Source organism: Manacus vitellinus, unplaced genomic scaffold (genome assembly GCF_001715985.3).
Source record: "Manacus vitellinus isolate BGI_N305 unplaced genomic scaffold, ASM171598v3 scaffold_0_pilon, whole genome shotgun sequence".
In the NCBI taxonomy this organism is placed as follows: domain Eukaryota; kingdom Metazoa; phylum Chordata; class Aves; order Passeriformes; family Pipridae; genus Manacus; species Manacus vitellinus.
The window spans coordinates 20,760,705-20,787,562 of record NW_021938789.1 but is presented as its reverse complement, the minus strand read 5'-3'; the positions used below and the strand labels follow the sequence as shown (position 1 = coordinate 20,787,562).

Below are 26,858 nucleotides of genomic sequence, written 5' to 3'. Positions count from 1 at the left end.
ATGTAAATAAATTCAGATAGCTAATAATACTGAAACAGCCTATTTTGAAACTAATGCATTTTCCCCCTGTAATTTATATATTTACTGTAAAGAATTTCATGTTTTTTTCTTTTCTGTCTTAGTTAATCAGTGATTCTGCCATAGATGAAGCAGTATCAGATCATGCTGGTTTATCACTTCAGTCTCAAGATTCCACTAGCAGTGTGGGAACAGAAGAGGTGCTTCAAATCAGAACTGAGACCCCAAGTTTGGAGGCTTCTTCTCTAGATAACTCTAGCAACCAGCTGCCTGAGGTGGGGAGAAATGTGGGCTGGTGCATGGCTGATTTGGGCTCCTTCTAGTTCTAGTAGCAACTTCAGCTTTCTTTTCAACTGAATTTTCATCTGTTACACTGATTAGTTGATTTGCTTTTAATATTTCTAACCTGTTGGCATGTTCTTACGAAATGTTTCCTCAGTACGGAGACTACTTGAATGGACTGAGGGAACTTACCACAGGTTAAAAATATTATTGAAGGCGCTGATCATGATCATTTCATGGTGCAGAATGAAATAGGCTAATATTCAAGATGCTTTTACTTGATATGGTTGAAATCCTTCTTGAGCAACATTTTCTTTCAAATACCTTTTTATTTCCCTTCTCCCCTGCCCCCCCCCTTTTTTTTTTTTGCTTTCTTTGGGTTAATGTGATTGGTGCTATATGGGAATAAAACCTCAGGCCAGCTGTGTTAGGAGTTGGTTCCATTAAATAATCCTTTAAAAAGGACTACAGATGCTAGTGGTGTACTTTTTCGGAAAGGCCCATGTGGACTCAGACAGTTTTCAAGCTAATGGCGGCCTGCAAATCTGTGAGTACTTCAGTTTATTGTTTTTAAAACTTTGGAATTATTTAAAATTTAAAAAAACACCCCTAATTTAAAACAAAACTCTCACCTGCTACAATTTTTGTAGAATTTGAGGTGGTTTGGTTTAGATGGACTTTCTATCTCTTCTGTTAAAATTATTTATGCTACTAGCAATCATATTTTTATTGGGATAAGCATTGCTAATCCCATCTTTAACAATACATGCAGTTTGATTGAGTTTTCCAGAAAATTAAGCCATTCCTATGTGTATTTGACTAACCAGTGCACTGTTTACACTTGACTCTTCAGCTAACCTGGTGTAAACTGTCTACTGACTAGTTCAAGTGACTGGGGTTTCTAAACAAAGGTTGTAGTTTACCTGCTCACTACCTAGAAAAATCACTTACTGATAGACACACCACAGACGCAGCTAATATTTAATGAAGAAAACTGTAAGAACAAAAGATGTATTTGGAGTAGAATTAAGGGAAAGTGGCTGGTTTCCTGTGATAAAATCCTCGCCTTTAAAGGTGTAATATTTTGACTTTCATAAAGTGCTTTTCCCCACATTTTTTCATATTTTCTCATTATGATTACTTATGTGCTTTTTTTATAAAGTGTTTTATTACATTGCAGTTGATAAATTGTCTCAACTGTAGTAGAATACCTGTGCTTAGATTGTCCAACAAATTGTCGCTTCGTAGGCTTGTCTACAACGTGCATTGTTGATCCAATGGAATTTTTGGTGGGCAAGAACACTTAATCTGGATGATTTTTTCCACATAGGACAGATGTTTTAGTTTAAGATATCAAAAGCAAGAAGCAGTATATAAGGTGGAATTTTATAGGACAAAATTAACCACAATAGAACTTGTCTTCTCCATTATTTGCTTGTGGGACATTCTCAGCTGTAACTCGTTTTTACATTTTCATTCTCCTTTCCAAGACTGCCCGTGCCCTTAGGATTCATCATTCTTCTGCAGTTCCCTTCATAAAATCACTATATTTCTATAATCCAGGTGAAAATATTCACACAAATATTAACTAGTAATTTGCATATTTTCAAAAAGTGTACCCCTCATATGTACATCTACCAGTCATGACCAGTGCAGGTCTGTATCCTGTGTTAACGTCTGTAACAGAAATGGACCATTGGTTCAAGCCAAATTACTTTGCTGTGGTTTTGTAAAAGTGTTCTGCATTCCTGTGTGTCTTAGCTGCTCAGGAGGACAAAATGGCTGTACTGTGCAATAAAATTTGAAATTTAACAAAAGAGGCATTAGAAGTGAAGTCACTAGCTGTGTCAAATGACAGCAGTGTCACGTCAAGGAGTACCACAGTGGAAGTGAGATGGTTAGGATCACTGTGCAAGAAAATTATATCATTCTGTTCAAAGCTGAATTGTCTTTTCTAATACATGTACAGTTATTTATTCTGTCAGAGGATCTGTTTTGATTGATGAAAACCACAAAATGATGTCTCTGCTTAGAGGCTGACCAAAGGTTTGTTGACCAGCTTTGGATATACCAGTAAAGGAAGAGCAGCACTCTAAGAATGAAAATATGTGATAATTTGTGCCTTTAGGAAACAGCAAGTGTTACTTTTATTCCACAGAGAAATCCAATAAAAAGTTTCAGATTAATTCAGCATAAAATAAATAAATCTAAATTCCTCTGTTAAACATAATGATGCTAATGAATATGATAATGCTATTGAAGGAAGAGGGAAGGGAGAAAGGGTCATTCTGATATTACCTACCTGAGTTTAATCATCCTCTCTCTGTAACTGCCAGTGATTGAAAGCCTACATTTAGAGATTCAGGGTTAAACCCTTAAGCTGCCCATATTTGAAGTAATGTAAAAATAATAAAAACAGTGGAATGTCCGTTTTCCATTGTTCATCTATTACACTGTTGATCAGTAGTTATGCTTTAGAAACTTGTTAAAATGGAGAGTGGAAAGGACAAGAAATGTTCTGTACTCGTTGTAGACTCCAAAGGCAAGCACAAGGCAGTCATTTTGATCCTTACCTAGAAAAGTAAAATATGAAAGTCTTGATTGTGTTTGATGTCAGTGTTTGAGGCTGTTTGCTTCTTTTTCTGTCAGTATTCTCTTAGCAGATTTAAATGAGTGTATTTGAGAGGTTGTATTTGCTCTGAATAAGTCACATTCTAAGATATTAATGTTTACCAGTTATAAGCATTACAAGTAGACTGCCTGTCTTTGTTCAAGTAAAACTCTGTGAACAAGGCAAAGAGCTGAACAGTTAAAGTATAAACCCTGAGACATGCTCGGTTGGTTGGTGCATGGTGCCAGTAACACCCAGGTCATGGGTTTGAGTCCTGTATGGGCCATTTACTTAAGAATTGGACTTGATGATCCTTCTGGGTTCCTTCCAACTCAGAATATTCTGTGATAAATGGATATTTGCAAACAATTTTTAGAATACATAAGCCCTGACAATAAAATTAATAAAAGTATGTGTGATTCACAGGAAGGCAGTTCAGCAGTAAGGGATGAGCAGGTTAGCACTGCTAGCGAAGACACTGGGTCATATCTGCTACACGAACAGCAAGACTGTCTGGTCTGTCACGAGTCTCTGGAGTTGGAAGAGCCCCCAGAACTGGTAGAGGCAGCAGCTCCTGAGAGCTATTCCGAATCTGTCTGTGAAGAGGATGTCACTCTTGCTTTGAAAGAGCTAGATGAGAGATGTGAAGAAGAAGAAGCTGACTTCTCTGGTTTGTCTAGGTAAGATTAATATTGGTTATAAGTAACAGAAATTACATGTTATCGGTGCACGAATCAAGGAAAGTAGGCTTTCTTATGGTGTGGAGTTTTCCATTTATCTCCATAATACAAGAATATAAAATGATGGTTTGTATATCCAGACTAATTGGTTGATTCGTTTTGCCTCAGTACTTTGCTCAACAGTTGTTTCTGGTACAGGTAAAACAGCTGTGCGGGAAAACAAAAGAATTCTTGAGTAAAAGAAATCTAGCACTTTTCATCATCATCAATGGTTTAGAAATGCGAAAAGAGGTCAGAGGGTGTTTTGGACCATTTTCTTGGCAGGCAGTAGCTGCAAGCAGTATAACATGGAAAAGCCCTTGAACTGCTCTGACTTATGGCACCACCCAAAGACAGGGGAAAATGTAAATTTATTTTTTTTTAGAATCAAAGCTTCTGTAGAAATCGGATCAGTTTGTCTTTGAATTTGCCCAGGGTTTATTTTCATTGTTAAGATTAATCAGTCTCTTGTGTATTTCTAAAACGTTTTAAAGTAAAATAACATTTTTCCATTTTAATATAGAGAGGAAAAGTTAAAATTAGTCCTAGCTGTGAGTTGTGTTTAAAAGGAAACTGTAAGTTCCTTGAAGGTAACAGTCTAAGAAGGAGGGAAAACAAATAAGAAACCCCGAACAAACAAATAAAAACTCCAAACAAAAACTGCAAACCAAAATAAACAGAAAAAAATCCAAATTGTTCTTAGGCTTGTTCGTACTTAAAATTTGTTCAGAAGTTTAGACTGAATAATACAGAGACTTGATTTTATATAGGAACATAGACTTAGCATATATTCTGTCAGAGAGATCACTTTAGGAGCCTTTTACAGAAAAGAACACAACAGGACATGTAAAAGACCAAGTCATTTGCAAAGGTTGAAATTCAATCTTGTGATTCCAGTATGCAACCTGTGGTAATAGGCCTTGTGAGAATTAAAGGCTGGTACCATTTAAGAGCAGTTATTCCCTCATGTGCAATTGAAAAATCTCTTAAGGTTTTAGTTTATTTGCACTAAGCCAGTGAATAAAAAACCCCATGGCTCTAGTTTGAAGAGTGGCATAGGTGATAACACTAGTTAGAAAATATCTGAAAATCTTTGTGAAACTTTGCTTACAGATTAGATTCAAAAGACTTGTGTCTTAGCTTTTGAGCTTTGTGCTACTCAAATGAAGGGATCTAAAAACAGCACCCACACTTCTTGTTCAAGACATGTTTAAGTGTTAAGGTGTACTTAGTGCTGCAGTGAATGAGGCAGCTGTTATAGAGAAAAACTGTATGTGTTGAAAAAAATTATTTTAACAAACTATCTGTGTACTTAGAATCCTCCTACACATATTTTTGCTACAGGAGTTCAATTATACAAGAAGAAATGTCAAAATGTATCATACCGTGTAATACAGAAACTTTAAGCTAATCATTAAGTTAATGATTTTAAGTAGTAGCATTGATTAACTTATAGCTGGGTATTTTTATTGGATGTTTGGTTCCTAATGGAAAGTATGACAGCAGAATGCTCCATTAAATTGATTGACCATAAAAATTAAAGTGTTTCGATCTATCTCCATTTGCTTATGTTACTTTAAACAGTTATAAAATAGTATTATACTGCTAAATGAGCTCTTGTATTTCCCTTAAGGAAGGCCAAAATTTGTTATGTGTATTGGTGGACCATCTGTTCAGATAAATAAAAATTTGAAGAATTGAATGTTAATTCAGTTATTGGGGGCAAGAAAAAAATGCCAGTTTCTGAGTATATAGCTCTATATAGCTACATATAACCTACAGATAGCCCTTTGTCCATAGATAAGCTTAGAACTTACATGTTTTAATAAAGTTTGGAGATATTTGAGAGTATATGCAGTTTTTAATATTGCAGTAGCAAAAGGTTTTGATTGTTAACTCTTTTCCTGGTTCATAGTTATCTTAGTTGATCTGTTATTTTTTTACCAAGTGCTACTCTGAATCCAAAATTCTTATTTTTTCTTTTTACCAAAGTGAAGGGGTTTTTTTTGCTAAAAAAATTGCTGAGGAGTTAATTTCTGTTGTTTGTTATTTGTAGCCAAGATGAAGAAGAACAGGATGGTTTCCCAGAAGTACAAACCTCCCCACCTCCTTCGCCATTTCTTTCTGCCATATTGGCAGCTTTCCAGCCAGTGGCATATGATGATGAAGAGCAAGCTTGGCGCTGCCACGTCAATCAAATGCTGTCCGATACAGATGGATCATGTGCTGTCTATACATTTCATGTCTTCTCAAGATTGTTTCAGGTCAGTGAATTGCCAGTGCATGATTGCTTATCTGAGATCCTTCCCTCCTACATTTAAAACTGTTCTTCTCGTTGTAACTGCAAAAGCCACAAGATTATGGTAGCAAGATGCCTTAGAAAGCAAATCAAAAGCAGACCAAAAAACACATTGCTAGAAGAATATTAAAATGTTGTACACTATTTTTCCATGTGATATCTGATGTAGTCATTGTCTAGGAGTGATTCTGCTCAGGAAATAAAAAAAAAGGCTCAAAAAACCAGTTCAGTGTTTCTTATAAGCTCTTAGTTCAGGTTGTATCCCTTCTTTTGTTTTTTTGGACATCACCCAAGTTCTGTGTTGATTGCAGAATTAATGTCTTCCTCCTGTTTTTTTTGTGGGAGTTATTATGATGGGATCACAGCATGACAAACATTAATGAATTTATCTTGCATTGTCTTGTGAGAAAAGGGTTTTCTTCTGCAGAGAAGTAATCGAAACACCAGGAGAGCCACTAAAGCTGGAGGTTTCAAATGCCTCTCTTTATTTGACTCATAGATCTGATATCCAACACAAAATGCCTAGGGCCAAATTTTTCTGGCTCCCTCCTCCTTATGTGTAGCGGATGGATTCTTTGCAAATTCCTATGGGATAGGAGAAGCATAATTAATCCATTTTATTTACAGGCAATGTGCCAAATGAGCTAAGAGCAGATTCAGAACTGCAGACCAAGACCTTATGATTCCAGCCCTTTCTCTTTTCTCTAGTATTAATTTGGCCTGCTTCTTGGGATGTCATAATAAATGAAAGCTCCACACTAGCACATATTTTATCCAGTATGCATGGACAGGTTTAGAGTTAGTACCATGAAGTAACTTAAATCTGAAGAATTCATGCTCTACCTTATCCGTGGAATAACTTGTTTGCACATCTATACCCATTTTCCATTTTTAGTTGAACTAAGTATTTTGCCACAGCGTCATGAAATTCCTGTTACTGAATGTAGACTTTTGTCTTTTTGCTTCATCTACACATCAGGGATTTGGTTTCTCTGTATTATACCAAAGCTTAGCAGTTGCTTTTCACACATGCATTCATTTCCTGGAATTGGTAAAATGAGAGGTCATATTCTTGTGTGTTCATTAAACAGGGAGCCAGGGAGAAGGCTGAAACATTCTGTGGCTTCACAGGATAGCCCTCAGTCAGCTGGAAAGGTGGATACTGTGGAAAAATGTGCAATAGCAATCCAAGGTTCAAGCATGGGCAAAGAAACATTTCTGAGGAGTTGTTCCTGGGTGCAGAGGAGGATTAAAATGATTAAATTACACTCTAGAGGCCTTGTTTGATTGGACCTTTCCATTTTGCCTTCTGGTTCCTACACTGTGTTTAACTCTGCAGCTGTAAATATAATCTTTATATAGTTTATTTATAGTATGTAACTTCTAGGATTTATGAAATAATATATAACAGTGCATAATGTTACATTAGGCCAAGCTGATGGTCTGCAAAATCAAACATGATATATATAGGACTGATTTTTGAAGAAGATAGAAACCATGCAGGTGGCAGTTGTGGAGGCAGATTGTGCTATACAGGTTGTATGCTAACTCGTAAAACTCTATTAGATACTCTCAGAGTGTATAAACACTTCAAAATAAATTGAACTGTCTGTATTGCATAAAGACAAATAGTCATCCAGCTATACTAATGCTAAAGGCCTAGATGTGAAAGGAGTAATTGTCTTTATAGGTCCAGGATTGATAGCATTTTCTCTAGCTAGTTTTACATGAATATTGAGAGCAAATTACATATTAGTTTGTCACTTAGTGATAAAAATACATGCTGTCATGATGGAAATTTGCTCTGAAATTCTTAATCTAAAAAGCCAGAGGAGTAGTAAAATACAGTATAAAATAAATGTTTTTCTGATTTGTTTTCTAGACCATACAAAGAAAGTTTGTATCTATAACAAATGATTCAGTCAGCTTTCTTGGTGAAAGTCTGCAGCGCATTGGAACAAAATTCAGAAGTTCTCTGGAAGTGATGATGATGTGTTCAGAATGTCCAACAGTCTTTGTGGATGCAGAAACAGTAAGAATCACAAACTTACATGTTGGAATGTGTGCATAAAAAGTTTTATGTAACATACAAAATAATTTTGTTAACATTGGGGAAAAAAATAAACTCTTTATAATTGAAATCACAGAGGAATTAAAATGTTAAGTGGTCACTATGTATCATCAACATGTGAAAACACAGGTGAGAAATGCGTTTTCTCACAAAATAACCTCCAGCTGTAACAGTGAACAGTGAGGGAACTTACTGATAGTAGGTATCACTTAAATTCCCTTGTTATTTTTTGCCTTCTCTGCTTATTCATGTTTATTCTATGTTGTCTGCACAGATGAGAAGAAGGAAGACTACTTATCTAGCAGCAGTTTGCCTTTTTATATTGTGTTGTTTATGTATATATTCAGTGATGCATGAGAAACATTCTTGCTACAAATATACAATGAAGACTTTGAATTGTTTGTTGCCATGCAAGTTGAAATCTTGGTTATAAAAAACATTAATGTAAGAAGTCAGCTCAATATTCAGCAACCATAAAAAAAGCTATACTAGAATTATTAAGAAAAGAGACAGCAAAACAAGAAACATCATTGAGTTAATGTACCTATCCCCAATATACCAGCATCCTGAATTTTTTGTCAAGTTCTGATCCCCTGATCTCAGAGGAAATGCAATTGCACTGGAAAAGGTTCAAGAAAGATCACAAGGATTATAAAATATGTGGAATGACTTCCATCTAAGATATGAGTATGCAGGCTAGGATTTTTCAGCCCTTCAGAAGAGAAATCTGTGCATAGGTGTCTTGATTATCATGGATAAGTGATAGAAATTATTTTATTTGATCTTAATTTATCTTAATTGATGTTAAGGATAATCAAATTAAGCTAGCAATGACTTACAAAACATACAGACCCAAGATTCTTCATGTGGTACATAATCAAACTGTGAAATGCTGTCATTTTCTACAATGTCTGTTCATGTTTTCAAGAAGCAACTAAAGAAATTCATGAAAGAAATAGCCCTGGATAGATTTTCTGAATATGTAGAACAACACACTGACAGAGGCTAAGAAAGCATTCTGGGGTAGGTGGGTCACCACATGCTTGCCCTTCTCTATGCAGCTGCCATTAGACATTGTCAGCTGCAGGGCTGAGGTAGATGGATGTTTGGCCTTGACCCAGTGTGGGAGTCTTCTCCTGACCTTTTTCTACCTTGGTGCTGAGGGGCAACTCTTACATTCTCACTTAAGAATATGAGGACTTAAAAAGCATAACACAGAGAGTGTGTTTCAAGGGAACCGCATGTTAATGTCTTTTGTTTAACTTAGGCCACTTTAAAGCAGTAGAAATTAACCAAATTAACAAAAAAAAAGAAATTTGTTTGGGATAAGAAGCCACAAGAAGAGTTACATTAGTGTCTATCTAGAACAGTATGTGTATTTTAAAAAATAAATAAGTAAATACATATATAAAAATACAAGTATTAAAAGGAATAAGGAATATAACATATATGCATATAAGTATATAGACTTGTGTGTTTGTGTACGTGCATATGTATGCACATACACACAGTAGTGTTGTTACATTAACAAGTACTGTGTAAATAAATCTTTTCTTTCCAAATAATTTAATTGAAATGAACCTGCTTGTCAGATCACTTCTCACTGATAAAGTACAGAGCTCTTAATGTGTGCAAGGGATGACCAATGTGAGGAAGGAAGCATCATATTAGAGGCGTGTTTATTACAGGAAGTGGCAGGAGAAGGATTAAGAAGAAAAACCTAAGTGAAAATAAAACTACAGGGAGAAATGTTGTGGAACAAAGCTGAGGCGGCAGCCCCTGGGGGAAAAAGGGATTTTGAAACCATGCTGTAAAAGAGAAAGTCATTACTGGTAGAAAATTCTTCAAATATCCAGCAGTTCTTGCTTTGACAGTTCTGGTTCCTATAGACTGAAGAAGCCTTTGCTGGTAGTATAGTTTGTATGCTGAAAAGGGCAAGTAACCCTCAGTGGATGCTCCTTAGGTTGCTGTAGGAGCACACTAGCAGCAGTACCTTTTTTTCCTGCTACAGACTGTTTTACTTACACCAGTGGTGTGTAATGTATCAAATGTTCTTTTTTATGAAAGATCTAAAAATCGCTTTGAAATCTCTTTCAGATGTTAACTAGGTACTGCTCTTCTTATTTTGGAATCAAAACTTTTTTTCAGTGATTTAACATATACCGTCACATGTGTTATTTCACTTACTCAAAGGTATCACAAATGATGTGTACCCAGTTAATTTAATTTGTTTTTCCAAATGTGGACTTGGGATTTCGTATTATATAGTTTAGATATTAACTATATAGTTAGATGTTCCATGGCTTCAGAAGTGATTGCTTTTATCTTCCAGCTACTGTCTTGTGGCCTGCTAGAAACATTGAAGTTCAGTGTTCTGGAGCTCCAAGAACACTTGGATACCTATAATGTCAAAAGAGAGGCAGCAGAACAGGTGAGTCTCTTACATTTCAAAACAAAAATATTAGAACCTACTTATCAAGAAATCGTTATAGGTCCTTATCTCTCAACACAGGTTTCTAAAAGTAAACTGTGGGAAAACATTTCTGACAGTAATGGGGGCTTAAACAGCTATGTCATATGTAGATGCATAAATTTAGGGCTCATCTTACAGGTAGATCTCATTGAGGCTGACGTTTATGTCAGTTGTTTAGAATAATACAGTTTAGTTTTCAAGGTATTTGTAGGTAGTTATATCCTTTTTCCCAAGAACCGCAAAGTTGAAAATTTCTGTAGCAAGGGTCTGTGTATTTGTTTTTGTGAACATTAGTGTGAAGTTCAGAAAGTAAGATATTAACTTCAGAAAACTGAAACAGGTAAGATTTCTATTTCAAGAGCCAAAAGAAATCTATAATCAGTTTTGCAAATAGATGGAGAGAGAGAATATATGAGCTTTTGTTGTAGAGATGATGATTCCTGGGAAAACTTGAACATGCTGAATTTTACTGATCTCAGCAGCCTGTGAGGCTGTGACAACAGCTGTATAGGCAAGTTTAAATGATGCAAAACAGAACCAGAATTCAAGCTGTGATATCTTAGCAGAGCTGTATTTTGCAGCACGAGTGACTCCATGTTTCTTGATCATGCTGAGTTTATTAGGAAATTATGGCCTCTACCTTGCAAAGGGTGCTGACAGCTTATCTGTTGAATAGACTAGACATCCACTTTTTTGTGGAAAGGATCTTTAAAGAAACACAGTTTCCTTGAAACCAATGCTAAAGTATGCCACACAGCCCTGTTAGTGTAGATAAACTGCTTCTAGGATCCAGGCCAGCATTTCTGCTAAAGAGTTGCTGCATTTTTTTGCCTTGTTCTGTGGTAATAACAATTTATTTGATCTAATATAGTGAGGTACATTTTGCATTGTAGGCTTAATCAGAAACAAAGTTCTCATCTAATGACTAACATTATTTTCCTTGATGTAATATTTAATGTCTGGCAATCTCCTATGCGTAATGCTGTCAGCATTCCTAAGAGAAAATGATGTATTTTATTCCTCATTTTAGAGAGCAGCACGGAGGCACAGAGAGGCTAATGATTTACCCCACAGTCAGACATGAAGATTTGAGGCAGAGTAAAAAGGGACTCGTGTGTGTACTTAGAACGATGACTATACAAACATGGAGGAATTTTACATAAACTTTTCAGCCTTATTTATCATAGCAATAATAAATGGTATTGTTTGGTTGATTTGTCAAAGTATGACGACTTAAATTACTTCCCTTTCAGATGGCCATGAATTCACTAAATGTATTTTTAGCTGATTTTGCACTGCTGTGTATCATATCAACATAAGAACTTCTTTGTATTTTATTTTACTAGGTAAACAAATATGGGTATCAGTTTGATGGCCTCTGTCATTATATCATAGTGAAGGAGTGTTGTTTTTCTGTAGTGGAGCTGTCAAAAGAGAGTCCAGTAACATGTTTCTGTGGTCAGCCTGTCTTCTGCCACAGGATTTGTGAGTGACTGGAGCAGGAAGAAGGTTCAAAGGGTGAAAGGAATTGTTCTGAAATAACTGAGAACATTTTGTTAGGGTATTCTTTTTATTTAATAATTTATAAATAGAAAGCAGCAGTACTGCAGAAGAAGAAACTTTTAGCTTTCACCAATCCTCTCTGACTCTTGATAGAATGTCATTTAGATAATTTCATGCATTATTTAACTGTTTATTGAGCATGTTGATTTAAAAGTAGTGACTAATTATCTCAGATAATTAATGTTTCTAAAACTTTTTAAAAGTATTTCTTTAGCTGTTGGTCCTTATTTTTTGGTGTGTCTGTTATATAGCACATGCAGACTAAGACTTTTCCAAAGCTCCTTTTTAGATTTTATTTGGTTTTTTATTCTGTCCTCTTAAGCAGAGTATAGGGAGTGATTCAGCGAGACTTCCTGAAGTAAAATCTGAATTTCTGTTGTTGCAGACAATTGTGCTATGTATCCTATTCAATCTGAAAGTATTAAGGCAAAATGCTTAATGAGCTTATTGCAGATCCTTGCTTTTTTCATAGAAACATGCAGGAAAATGGTCAAACTAAGTGGTTTGGCTGCTATATAATAAAGTAAATATAAATTAACAGATAGTTAAATAAATGTAACTTGCATGTTAATCTGGTATCCTCTAGAATCAACCACTGGAAAGTTCTGTATGTTAACTTCTTCAATGAAACTTGTTGTTTTAAACTTTAATAGATGATGTTTGTTGTGCTGTGTGGAGTACTAGCATTCACATGAATCAGATTGAAAAAGTAAGAGGCTTGGGCTGCAGTTGCTTGAAACTCTTACCTATGTACCAAGCTAAGACAGAAAGGTACCTATTGTACAGGGTATGGTTTAGCACATCTGTTTAGGGGTTATTCTGGCAAACCAGCCTGTGCTATGATCAAGAGCAATCCCAGACTTCCCTGTGTTTTGCTTTCAGCAACACTTCACCCTATATCTTTGTAGGAGATATATGGGGAAAACATAAATTTATGTAAAGCAAACATATAAAGAAGGTTATTTTGTCACACAATCTACTGCTGTTCCCAAAGAGAAAATTTAGGTCTTTCTGCCGTGCTGAACGGATATTCTGTAAAAATTCTTAGCAAATTAATTTTGTTACCTTTTTGGAGCTATTCTGTTTTCTTGCAAGGGAACTGCTTTGACTCATGTGTGTATTAGGGACAAGGATACTGAATCAGATAAATGTAATAAAAAATATAAAGTTATATGCCTATCATAGCATTCTGGGCACACCCTTTATTCAGACTGGTTTTAAGATTTAAAAAAGATCTTAAAAGGGCAGTGTGTGAAAATAAATACTAACTTCCCAGTTGCTGATATTATTTGTTCCAGTGCAAACCTATTCCATCCTTACTGATGGATGCTGTCTGATAAAGGTAAAATGAGATTTGCTGTGTATGTTGGTATCCATGTCACTAATTGGAACTGACACCATGGTGTTTAGAGAATTCCATTTCTCCTCTTGATAAGCACACAGGCCTAGTTAATTCACTAAGTAACCTTTATTAAATTGAGCAGATGGGAAATCACATTTTTCTTTTTCTTGCATCAGACAGAGGTTAGAAAAAGGTCACTAAGATTTCCTCTGAGACTCAAGATATCAAACACACACAGTATGCTAAATTATTTTTCCTTGGATGTATAGAGGCTGTTATTCATTTCAGAAGATATTTTGCACTTTATCTCAATATGATACATTCTCATTTCAGTAACACACAAATTACCTCATGCTTGCAGTTGTTTACAGAGTACAGAAAAATATGCTGGGCACTGTGTCAATGAGGTGATCAGGTTGTATTGTCCAAGAACATAGTTGACTCTCTAAATGCTTTATAGTAACACGATATTCATGTGAATGCCAGTACACATGGAGGTTAGTTTTTGATAAATTTGCATGATTGGGTAAAGGTAGAAAAGATTGCCCACTGAAATTAATAAACTTGTTGTCTGCTATAGGAAATGGGGTTAAATACAGCCCTGAGTGGAATCTGCAGGTTCACATTGTGTAATGCAAGAATACTTCATTTCCTTGGCTTGTATGAACTGGAGGTGATGCTAAACTCGGATTGAGCATTTGGGTTTTTTCTTTCCATCCAGTAAACCTGCACTTGCATCTACTTACACAGGAGAGCTCTATTTCCTTCCATTTCTAAAGCAGTCAGAAGAAATAGAACAGTCTTTCTCTCTAATGTGAATTAGTGCTATGTTTTAAATGCTGATAAATTATGTTGGGGTAAACCTTGTGCAGCAAGTAAAGAGAAAATATGATCTCATGTAATAAAAGGGATGTTTCTGCCTCCACCCTCCCACACGTCTCACTGCAACAGTATCCAAAGGGGGGTTAGTATTTATGCTGAAGTGTACTATCTCCATCTTGGATAAGGAAGGAAATTTACAACAGAAGGGACACAATAAAAAAATACAAGTGATATATCAGAGTGGATATCATTACTGCAAACAGCACTGGTAAACAATTGATTTCATATCACAATTTTTCATGTAATCCAAGAATGTGCAAGACTTGATGAAATGTATTACACGGTTTTAGCACAGTCTTCAGTTTGCTCTGTTTCAGAAGATGTTTAATCTTGATTATATTTATTTTGCAGTGGCTAGAAGATTGCAAAAGAACATTTGGTACTGATGATGGTATTCATGGCACTAACACAGATGCCCAGGTAGGTGTACGTCATTTGTGAGTCTCAGGATATGACATTAAAAAAACATCATTATTGCACAAAAATTCCAATATTTGTAGAGAGATTAAAAATGCATGAAAAGCTTTTCATTTCAGTTATCATCCTATCTTTTGGAAACTCAGAATCTTATGAAGTGGTAGTCTAATAAAAACAGGTCTTTTTAATAAAAGTTGGCAACCTTGGGTTCTAGACTTAATAACACTGAGTAGATAAGCAGACTAGATACCATCTGTGTACTAGCAAGTCTGCTTTTCTGCTGCTGTTTCTAGAAGGAAAAAAGATTAGCATTCTAATTATATGCTCAGATAAACAGTCCTACCCAAAAACCTCTACAGAATTTAATATAATTAGTAATATATAAATACATAAGACCTTTCTGGAGCCATTATTAGGGTGAAAAGGAACAGGGAGTAAAGTAAGAGTATGACTAAAAGCTCACAAAACACTTCTCAAGATGTCATCTAACAATAGGTGCAGTAACCTATTAATACTAGTTGAATATTTTCTATGTATTTGCATGGCAGTCATCCATGTTAATATTACTAATTGCTGTGGTAAGTGATGGCTTTTCCCCAAGTGGACTAGGACTGTTTTTATTTTAATATAGAATAGCTGCATAATATTGACACTGTTGGTAAAAAAGCAAATCCAAAAACTGACATTAGTAGGTACAAGGAATCTGCCATCTTAAGTCCTGTAATAAGAACAGTGAAAGATGTAAGAAAGTAGAATTGCAGGTACCAGATGAACTTATCTTTTGCAAATATCCCAAATCCAAGCTAAGAAAGGAGGAATTTTATTTATTTTATTCAACTTTATTCATTGATGCACTTGGTCATGTTTCTGCTGCTAAAAATATAGTCTTCAGCAACATAAATGTCTGTGGTGTCTTTGGACTATTTTTTCTTTTATACAGTTTTCTTTTGCTGTCATATATATATATATGTTTGGGTTGTTTTAATTTAATCACAAAATGCACCTGAATTTTTAGAATAGCGAAACGTGATAATATGCTGTTGATTTTTTTACTGCATTGAAGTTGCACATTTAAAAAAGAAATCATGCATACAAGTATAGGTAATGCAAAACCAGCAAAATAATTTGCTACCATTTGCAAGGATTTTTGTCTTGCCTATGAACACACAGTATTAGTGCATTTTACACTTGGTTTAAATCTTTGTATACTGACAGGTACGTGTTTAGAAATAGGAAGCAACATTTACTACTACAATACAGTAAATGTTCTATATATTAATAAAAAAAGCAGCATTTATGTATTTCAGTCCATATTTATAATGCTGTTTATATACACCAAGAAACTGTGAAGGTAAATGTTACTGTTCCCACTGTATAGCTAGGGAAACTCAGAAATGGAAGAAAAGCAACATGCAGGCTTTCAAATAGCTTGTACAGAGAAAATCCAGGATTCCAAGTGAGGCAGTTTTGCTTGTTCTTCCCAGTTTCTGCAGGGTTTGAAGATAGCCTCTGAAAAAGCATTTATGTGACCGTTCACACTGATTATTTTTGGGGACCTGTTTTCATTTTGGTTTTCAGTCCTAGCCTGCGGGGCATGCTGGTAATTCTTTATGTGCTGCTTGTACTCGCAGGTTCAGCTAAAATCATTTTAATATATAGTGTCCATTGAGAAGGCAGAGTCCTCTTATCCTGCTTCATAAATACACACTATTTACAGAAGTTCTAAATTTGCTCAGGAGAACAGATATTTTTCATTCACTAACACAAATAAGATTTTCTTACTAATTTTTAGCACTGTGGTTCTTACAGCTAAGAAATAGTGAGATTAATTCTGTTCTGGCTTGTGCATTGCCAGCAGACTTGCAAGTAAATCTAATTATTCAGTTCTTGCTATTAGTACACACAAGCCTGAAAGAATGCACCTGGACTCTGGCTAGACTGTTTCTACAGGACAGGCAGGTAGAAAAATCAGATTATTTCTCAAGTAAGCATGTATGTGAAAAACACTGAAGCAGCACAAAGACATTTTTAAAAGAAAACCTCTCTTGAATTTTTAAAACATCGCTATCAAGGTGTTGGAGGAAAGAGATTAATTATGGCTTACAGTAATAATGAGACTTGGCTTTAAGAACACTGGAACTTAATGACTAAAATTATTAAATAGTCAACCCTGCCATTTCTCAAATCTGATTCTCTGTGCTTCATTAAAGTTACTCATCAAATTCATGGTGACTTTAGCTGTTCAAAATCTTCAGTGTTCTGTGCATCAGAAGTTTTTGCTTGTATAATAATTGTGCTGTGTATATAATAGCACAGAGTGCAGAAAAAAAACATGCAGTGTAACACAAACATGCAATGTTACAGCCTGTTATAGCCTGTTCATCACATAGTATATAATTTATTATACACATCATGTACAATCATGTGCTTAGTAAAGCTCAACTGCTTCTGTCTGTTGCATCTCCATATGTTTCGCTCTCAGGTACATGGTGTGGGTCCAGTGGGGCTGTCTGTGCAGGGCAAGGAGTTGGACTTTCATGATTCTTGTGGGTTCCTTCCAAATCAGGATATTCTGTCATTTGGTTTGCTGTGACCACTGTATGTGCTTAAATGCCATCAACACACTTAGTGCTGTACAAAGCACAGAAGTGAAGTTCATGTCCCTAAGTCTGACAAATATATTTTCTGATGATTTTCCTTCTTTCCCAAACATTTTTCTGAAATAGCTTTTAAAAACCAAGTGCAATTACATTACAGAAATCTCTCAGAGGTGTTGAGAATTGAGTTTAGCAAAGCCAGGAATTTTCTAAACTGAATTCAGAATTTAAATTAACATTATATTTCAAATTTTGAAAGGCATTATTTGTGCTTAAACTCTAGTGGTACAGAACAAGTAAGAAGCATTGTACAGATGTCCAGACCTAAATGTCTTTGATTTTGATTACCTTAAATTTGTGACCTTTCAGACTACACAATGTATAAAGACCAGGGTTATGTGTTACTTATGCTGTGGGACATCAAAGCCAATGCTATCTATCTTTAATTATAGCAGCAAGTAGTTTCATCTCAAATTCAGTCTATTAACTTTTAACATTCAGGGTGTATTTGGAGCATGTTACTTGTATTTCTTCCTCCATTTTACCTGGGACATCTTTTACCCTAATTAAAATTATTTCCTACACTAATTCTTGCTCTTTTTTCTTTCTTTGTATTTTTGTGACCTGCTCATCTTCTTGCTTAGCAAATGGAAATTCTAGCAGTAAGTGATGGTTCTTGATTTATCAAATACTTAATCATGCCAGTCACCAAATTGTGTCCATCTGTCTCGTCCATTTGTGAAATAATGGTGTCTTGTCATAGACTATTATAGAAATGCTGTGTGCTTGAATTTTGCATCATCTAACCCATTGAGCTGTTGGTCCTTTGTAGATAATAGGATCCCATAGATAGTAGAACATTATAAAGATTATTCCATCAGCAGTAGCTTTTATGTCTGTATGTAAAGCAGTATTAACACTGTCTGCACTTTTGACTAGTGTTTTAGATGCATAAAAATGGAACCAAGACAGTGTATAAGTTAATGCTGCTATTTCATTTCCTTAAGAATATATGACATGGTATTTTCTAAAATAGAATAAAGGCTATCTTTTATAAAGGAAACATTATTCTTGCCTCCAGGAATGGAATTATTCTCCCCTTATTCGTCAGGCAGTGTAAGCTAAGGGCCAGGTTATATACTGTGCTTACAATACAAATACTCATGGTTATGAAAGACTCCATACTTACAGACCACAACTGCTTCTTATGGATATTAGATTTTGAATTTAAAACAGTAAAATATCAATAATAAAAGTGATCTATGAAACACTGTCTTGTTTTTAAGATATGAAATCTTGAAATGATCCAGACATTTCAAAATGCTTTTTGAATCACTTCACATTCCACCCTATGCCCCTTCTTGGAAATGCAACATACTAAAACATAAACTTTAAATCTGTGTGAGAGGGGCTACCTGTAAATCTAGAACTCAATGAAGCTTTCACCTGCTTTTCATTAGCTTCTTGCTATGTTAGTTTGAACATTTTTGGCATTTTCTTTAGTAACCAAGTAACTACTTCTAATTTTGCTCATTCTATACTGAAGAAGTTGTGACTTATTGTTTCTTGTATTGGATAGTAGAAGTTTTTCACTTCCTCACTATAACAATGTTGTTTACTTTTGTAGGAGCTGGAGTTGTGTCGGAGGCTATACAAGTTGCATTTTCAGTTGCTGCTTCTGTTCCAAGCCTATTGCAAACTCATCAGTCAAGTAAAAACAATCAAAAAAGAAGCAGAGGTAATGAAAATCATGCCATTTAGCTTGTAATTGTTGACATTTTAAAGTCAAACAATTTAAAATACACTTGGATAACATTTTCATCAGTGGGACATCTTTTTAGAAACTAGAGGAGGGTACCAGCTGTTTTATAGCCAATTATTAAGAGATTTAAGTAGACCTTACAAGAACTTTCTGAGATGTTCAATTATCTGTGTTGATTTTTGTACATCTTCAAAGCTCTTAAAAAAACAGGAATGCAGGGAGTCCAGTGATGAGGATTTTAAATATTTCAGTAGTGCTCCTGGTGTATTCTAATCAAGCTACAATCAAGGCTTATCAACTGCACTCAACAGCGTTCTGTGACAAAGCCCCTTTCCATCATCCTGGTGTTTCCTATTACAAACACCATCATTTGCTACCAACTGATTTATTTAACTGTGTCACTGCAGCCACCATGCAATTCCTCTGCAACCTGAGTTCCCATCCCAAGCACAGTTAGTAGCATGTTCTAGATGTTTTATGCCTGATTTTTAGTTGTAGTAACTTCAGAAGTAAAAGGTGTCCTTCAGCTGTGCATGTGGTACGTACGTGAAGTTAATTGAGTTAATCTGTATGCATTATGCTATTAATAATATCTTCTGAAAGTTCTCCTCTGGCTCTGGAATGCAATAAACAGAGGTAGCAGGAAAAAAAATAGGCTGGGTCTTACTTGATATAGTAGGGAGGAAAATGAAAAAGCTGGGTGAGAGTCTTTGGCTTATGAGTAGCTTCGGAAAAAAAAAATAGTACGTTCCTCACTTGTATTTTCAGATTTTTGTAGAGACTGCAAATAAGTTTTTTTCTATGTGAAGAATGTTGTGGAAGGTTGGCATCACAGCAGTCCCACTTCTTGCCTAACTTAGTCAGATGCAGAATCATGTTCTGAGAGATGCCCTTGTGTTTTACTCATGCACTGGTGCTAAAGCCAAAGATAGTATTATTATATACAGGCTGTATTACAATTCCTTGGCTGGGTTACCAGTCTTCTTGATTTTTTCTCCATATTTAAGCTGTCCTTGTAGTAACACCATTCCTGTACTTTTCTGTAGTGTTTAACTTTTCTTGTCAGTTTGTTATTAAGTAACGTAGGGGAAAAGAAATGTGTTTTTTGAAATTAATTTTAAAAGAACTAGGAAGGAAACTTCATTGGGGGAAAGCCCAAATACCTGACATGGACGCTTGGGCCATTACATTAAATTAACTATATACTTGAACAACTGCAGCAAATATTTGGGTGTACTTTTTCTGTTTCTCATTTATTAATGTAAAGGGGAGGAATGTAAATCTGATCTGCTGAAAATTAAATTGGCTGAAAATAGTTTAAACAAGAAAAGGTAACTTATACTTGTTTTAGGTCATAAACATGTCCGAAGAACTTGCTGTTTTGGAGAGCTGTCTGAAAGAGGCTGAGGCTGCGTCTGACAGTGGTATTGAAGAAGTTGAAATTGCAGAGGCTTCCCAAGCTAGCACAGAAACAGCTATTCACTCTCTCATAGAAACCCTGAGAAACAAGGAGTTTGTGTCAGCTGTAGCACAGGTCAAGGCTTTCAGGTAAGTGCTTAAGGATTGCTTTCAGTTGTTTCTTAGTGGACCTTTTTAAATTAAAAACAGGGATAGGCACTATTCCAGGTTTTTCTCAGCTCTTGCTGGATGTCCTTTCTGAAAAGGACAAGCACTGTTGTTTCATTAAAGCTCTTGCAATTTAAAAAAAAAAAAAGCAATACTAGTACTTGTTCTTTAGAAATGATAGTTAATTATCAGGACTCTACAGAAGAAACATTTCTCTTGCATTTTCCGATGTCTTCTGTTCAAGTGTCTGTTTAAAGAATAAGAATATGTAAACATGTAATTTTTTTAATGTTTAAATCCATATTTGTGTGTTTACAGATCTATTTGGCCCCACGACATCTTTGGCAGTTCTGAAGATGACCCAGTTCAAACACTGCTGCACATATATTTCCGTCACCAGACGCTTGGCCAGACCGGCAGCTTCGCAGTTGTAGGCTCCAACCAAGACATGTCTGAGGCCAGCTCAAAGCTGATGGAACTTAATCTAGAAATTCGAGAGTCTCTACGCATGGTGCAATCCTATCAGCTTCTAGGGAAGATCAGGCCAGGAATAAATCTTGTGAGCACTGGATTCTGAACAGCTGTCATTTAGAAAAGAACTGATGATGATGACACTTCAGACTATTATTGAGCACCTTTCATGAAAAACATAAAAACAAGCTTCCAGCAATCCTGACAACCAACACAATTTTATCACAGCAAGAAACTGTTTCATCAGAAGTAAAAATCTGAAAATTGAAGTGAACATCCTACTTGACTGCTCTTTCTACACAGCAGCCTGTGTGGCAGTAGTATTTTTTTATTAAATTTATCTATAAAAACTACATGAAAGGAAAAGGGCTTAAATGTAATGCATACATATGCATTATTTTCTGTTGTAACAGAACTCTAAATGATATTTGCAGTAACAGCCTCTACGGGTTGAATCAGTATCGCAGGTGGGATGATGCTAAAATCAAGGCTGGTTTATTTTGGCTGAAGACCTGCAAGGCTTCCTGGCTTTTCCAGCAGTAGTAGATATAATCATCAACTAATACCTAACGAGACACTTTGCAATGTCATGAAGAATGTGCAGTCCAACATGAGTAGAATGACTTACGACTGCAAAAACCATTGACTTCTCAGTGTTTTATTTGCTTTTGTTGTCTGTAATAAGGAAATTATGTGTGTGAGTTAGAATGTATGGCTATGTGACAGTTTGTTTTTTGAAGGTATGGATGATTGTTAAATAAGGTCTCAGAGCATGCTTAAAAGAGCTGCAAGATTATTTTTGAAGAAATTTTATTTTATTAGATCTAATCCTCATAGTGTGTAAATGTTAGGACATTTAATAATATTTTCAACTGGGATTTCCCAGTGTTTCTAAAAGAAATAATATATCTGTTAACTTTATTGGAATGCTGCTCAGTTCTCTGACCAGTGCTTATGTTACAAATATTGATAACAACTAACCAAAAAGTAGCTGCCTGCAGAGACTTTAAAATGTATATTAAAGATATATGCTGCCCATCAGCAATTCTCATTAGAAGTTAACTTATTTTATTCTGTATATATTCTAGAAACTGTATAGTGCAAAACCAGTATTTTTCTTGTAAATTTGTGCAATGCACTGTTAAAACAGTAGGTGTATAAAGCTATGAGGGGAAGGGGGGTTCCCTCGTGGTAGTCACATCCAGTACTTGCAGTCTGAGTAGTCTGCAGGGTTTGAAGAGTTTGAATGCACGTATATGCGTCTTCATGACTCAACTGCAGCCTAAGGAATTGGGACTATATAGAAAAAAAATAAATTACTGACTACCAAAACATGCAAACAGGCAATATATTCATAGTTCAGTGTCAAAGTCTGTAGCATAAAACAAACTGGATTCTGTTGAAACCAATAGCATTTTGTAGAAAAAAAAAAACAAAAAAAAAAAAACCAGAAAAAAAGAATGTAGTCCCACTATTCCTGTGATTTGAAAGGAACACCCAGTATTTTTATATACATCTCTTACCCACTGTGATTTTTTTTTAATGGGCTCTAATTCCAGAGTTTAGAATGTAGAATTGAAATTCTTAGCTCTGCCTTTTTGAGGGAATTAGACCCCACTAGAAATGTAATTATGCTGAAATGCATTAATTGAAGGCACTGTGCACACTGTTGGACTGCTGACAGTAGTTATGTTATCCTAACAAGTTCTGTAACTGGTCAAGGCACATCCATATTCACTGTATTTTTTTTCCCTGTCCCTGATAAAATTGAATTATTTTGATGGTTTTGTGGTACTGTAGATGGTGTTCTTAATTATTTAATTAGTATTTACCAGGGATAAGTAGTTTTATTTAGGGGCACATTACACTTTTATTTACATCATCTTTTACCAGCTTTTTTTGTAAAAATAAAAGACATTGTATCTGTCATTTTGTGTATTTTTACAAGCTAGAGTTTAAATACTTTAGCCAAGCAGACCAAACACTGACAACAGAAACCTGGGTGCCCTGAAGTCATGGTTTTTTCCTTTTATGTCCTGTCATTGCAGCAGCATTTTCCTAGGCATCTTCTGAAACTGTTAATGGATTTCTCATGAAACTCAAACCTGAATTCATATGTGTCATTCCTTATGCTTTACATCTTTCTCCATTTATAATGGCTAGTGGAACCTGCCCAATGGAGCAGAAGAACACCAGCTGACTGTGTGATATTGCTTTAACTTTGTGAAGCTTTTCAAAAATTACTCCTCAACTACTGCATAAACTGCCACCCTGCATTACCTGATGCCAGGTCTGTTCCAAATTGAAGCTATGGTAAAGCTGTCTAGAAAAAAACCAAAACATCAGACAGCTCCAATAAGATGCAGCAAATATAGCACTGACTGAGCTAACATGTGCAAAAGAATCCCGTCATGAAAAAGCCGTACAGGGCAAGTTCAAGATATCTTTGAAGAACTGGCAACACAAAGGCTGTTTCTTTCCACTTTGCATAATCACATAGGTCAGGAGTTGCTTTCCTTTTTCTTGCTGAGTCTGGGAACCAGTGCCCATGACACACAGTGTGTGCTGTCAAGGACATGACAGGGCAGTAAAACTGAAAAGGAACTAGAGAAATACAGAACTGTACTTTAGCATCTAGCAGTAAAAGCATTGAATATATTTCTGTAAGAGGGATGACATGTAGAGCTACTATGGAACTGAGGAATGCTACAGGATAAAGGAAAACTTGTTTAATATGGCTGCCCACTGCCCTCTACTCCTCCAAGTCACAAAACTTGGCAATAGCTAATGAAAGCAGGGGTGGCTCTTTGCTGCTACCTGCCCTGGGAGCCTTCATCAACTGCTTGCTTGGACAAGTTGCTGCTGAAGCACCAAGTTCACATCAGCCTGTTTTACATCTTATCAAGCAGAACCAACTGCTGCTCTGCTTAGTGCTGTGCTTAGTGGGGATGACAACCCTGAAGTTGTACTAAATTTCACTTTGGGCTATTACTGATAATAATCACGTAAGAGTCACCATTTTCACAGCAAGTAAACCTCAAAGCAACACTTGTGAGAATACATGTAAAAGTAGGAAGCACTTGACTGCTCATATTGCCATTAATTGCCATATGATTTGATACTGACATGGCACAGAGCTTCAGTTCTCAGGCTCATTATCAATGTGCACAAATTCATCACCATCAGGCTCTCACTGCATCCATCAGGAACAGACCATTAGAATGGGGAAGGCAAATAGGAAAATGTATTGAAGAACACCCTTAGAGGGGAATATGCTCAGAAGTTAGAAGACATCCTAGATCATAGCTGCAACTGCAAGCTAAGGCAGTGTGGCTGGATGGCTTGCAGAGAGGGCCCCAACTGATTCCTCCTCAAGCTGGAGACTTGCCACTGCTCATTACAGTACCTACAGGTGAGTACAAGGCACACACACCTACAGGAAACTGCCCAGCGGCAGGTGTACTTTTCAAGTTGATCAGAGCAAGGATGAAACTTGCTGTGAAAGCCTGAGTGAGCTGGTAAAGCAAGGGATATTTACTTTCACTGTCATACAGGGAAAAACACTTCAGGTAGAAGTATGAAATAAAACAGTATTCTGCTCTGCAGCGGATAGGTCTACTTGTTCCCAGAATGCCTCATGCTGCTATAATAATGAACGCAGCAAGAATAAATAAAATTACTTGGCAATAAATTGTCACTGAAGCATTAAGCCTTAGTCACTGCAGCAGGTTCAAGGGGTATATTGAAATAAAGCAGGAATTTACAGCAAGACGAGTTAAGCCTATAGGATTAACACTGCCCCTCAAAACAGACATGTTTGTACAAGGGATACTGTTTGCCTATCCAGCCATATACTAGCTTCCACTTGGAGATGCAAAACCACCTGGCCCTGAAGCTGCTGTACAGCATGGGCTCAGAATAGTTCTCCCTTTAGTCTTTAAAACAGTGGTCTCAAGTAAGCTAGGTACAGATGTAGACAAATTTGTGATAACCAAGATAAATCACTCTTTTCAAAGAGAAGCTACATCTAGAGTCCTGCAAAAGGCTTTGTGCATTATGGTGTTTTATTTCAAAATTAGTGTTCAGTAGCATTCTCAGAAAAGTATGTTTTCCTCTAAGTTTACCCAACTCCTTAGCTGAAGGGTAGACTGGGGGTGGCAGTGTAGGTTGTAGTAGCTTTTGAATCTGCTCAGATAGTGATGCTGTAGTTAGTCCCAGTCAGTTTGTAACACTGCTGAAGTATGACGGCCCTACAGAGGGCATCACCACTGAAAACACCAACGGCCCACAGAGAGCATTATCTGGGAGTAAACAGTGCTGGTTCTGTCATTACTACCAAACACCAAGAATACAATTCCTAGTTGCAAACCCAACCCCAGAAGGGTGTGGGAGTTTGATCCTTCCCTAGTGGCAGGCATCTAAACCATAACTAGATCAAACTCCTCAAGTGTAATCCAGTAAGTGCACAGCTCTAGTGCTTTATCTACAAGTTGAAGAAGAAGCCAGGCAGAAGTGTCACTTCTCTTGATTAGCTTGCACAAGAAAGATGAGCAACACATTTACTATGAGACTATAATATCAGTGACTCTGTTCCTCAGCATTTTGTGAAAACTATCCCTGAAAAGCTTTCTTTGGTTTTAGTCTACAGACAAGAATACCAGCTTAGCTAAATGCAGACCAGCTGTACCAGTAAGAGTGACCTAGTTCTTACACAGCTTTTCTCAATCATTTTCTAGTGATGAAAAACAGGTGCAGAATACTTTCTACATGGACTAGAGGTGGGTACAGTAAGTGAATACTATTATGTGTTTAGTTCATGAATGATGGTCTACTAACTACTGTAGATGTTGATTTGATGTTAACTTCAAGTGTTTGACTAGTTCAAGAGTAGGAGCAGTAACAGAAACTGTATCCGCCTGAAATGCTACAAGGTCCTGAGCCAGGTACTTCCAAAACCATCACCGATTTACAAAACACTTGTGGGCTCTTCCCCTGTGCAAGTTACAGAATTTGCAATATGCACCCTCTGCTGAGCACAAACCCACCTGATCATCTGAGTATGCTTTGCAGTACTTTTATTTTCATGCTTTCCTAGCTACACCTCACTAAGTATCTTCAACAATACCAACAACAAAAAAAATCTGCTCTACTTGCAGTCTTCTAGAAGAGCCCTAAACAAAACCAAAAAAAAACCCTATCCCACTCAGATGATGTATTTGAAACTGAATGTGCTATCACAGGAGAGGCGTTTCCCTTTGCATCTGCCACAGAGGTCCTGGCGGTGGGGCCTCTTGGGATCCACGTGGCGCATCTTCACGGGGCAGGTGCACCGCGTCTGCTTGCAGCTCTGAGGGAGAAGGCGGCGGTCGGGGAGGGTGGCCAGACCCAGGGGCCGCCCGGCCCGCGGCAGGGAGGGCGTCCCTTACCTGGCAGGTGATATCCTCCACACGGTACGGATTGTAGGACTTCTGGCAGGTCCGGCAGAACTGCCGAAAATAGACCTGGGGGGAGGCCGGAGTCAGCAGGGGGGCGGCGGCGAGGGGGCCGCGCGGGGACGATCCGAGCCCTACCTTGTTGGTGCCCTGGACGCACCAGACGTAGGCGCTCTCCCAGCGGATGTTGCAGGCCTTGCAGTGGTAGTACCCGTACTTCTGCTCCAGAAACTGCCGGGGACAACAGTTACTCGACGGGGCGGGCACCTCCCGGGCCAGCCCGGCCCCGCTCCACTCCCCCCCGGCCACCCCTCACCTGGAAGCGCAGGCGGGTCTTGCCCGCCGACGGCTCC

General features: G+C 36.8%; 2 protein-coding genes across 11 annotated transcripts in view; one reads left to right on the top strand and one right to left on the bottom strand.

The window, feature by feature from the left end:
• The window catches only part of FRYL (FRY like transcription coactivator), a 134,052-nt gene extending 111,050 nt beyond the window's left edge, over positions 1 to 23,002 (top strand). For 7 of the 10 annotated variants that reach the window (XM_018068951.2, XM_018068961.2, XM_018068941.2 and 4 more), the window contains 10 exons: positions 123 to 293; positions 3,338 to 3,591; positions 5,687 to 5,894; positions 7,812 to 7,961; positions 10,333 to 10,431; positions 14,612 to 14,680; positions 17,919 to 17,936; positions 18,902 to 19,012; positions 20,388 to 20,584; positions 20,921 to 23,002. In XM_018068951.2, coding sequence (XP_017924440.1) covers positions 123 to 293; positions 3,338 to 3,591; positions 5,687 to 5,894; positions 7,812 to 7,961; positions 10,333 to 10,431; positions 14,612 to 14,680; positions 17,919 to 17,936; positions 18,902 to 19,012; positions 20,388 to 20,584; positions 20,921 to 21,179 — 1,536 coding nt within the window. In that variant the 3' untranslated portion in view covers positions 21,180 to 23,002. The remainder of the gene's footprint in view (positions 1 to 122; positions 294 to 3,337; positions 3,592 to 5,686; positions 5,895 to 7,811; positions 7,962 to 10,332; positions 10,432 to 14,611; positions 14,681 to 17,918; positions 17,937 to 18,901; positions 19,013 to 20,387; positions 20,585 to 20,920) is intronic. The other 3 variants (XM_018068944.2, XM_018068970.1, XM_018068930.1) reach the window with 1 other exon arrangement.
• Positions 23,003 to 26,276: 3,274 nt separating this feature from the next.
• ZAR1 (zygote arrest 1) overlaps positions 26,277 to 26,858 on the bottom strand; it is a 1,440-nt gene continuing 858 nt past the window's right edge. Inside the window, exons 2-5 of the mRNA XM_029962698.1 lie at positions 26,822 to 26,854; positions 26,644 to 26,736; positions 26,500 to 26,574; positions 26,277 to 26,420 (exon numbers count right to left, since the gene is read on the bottom strand). Coding sequence (XP_029818558.1) covers positions 26,277 to 26,420; positions 26,500 to 26,574; positions 26,644 to 26,736; positions 26,822 to 26,854 — 345 coding nt within the window. The remainder of the gene's footprint in view (positions 26,421 to 26,499; positions 26,575 to 26,643; positions 26,737 to 26,821; positions 26,855 to 26,858) is intronic.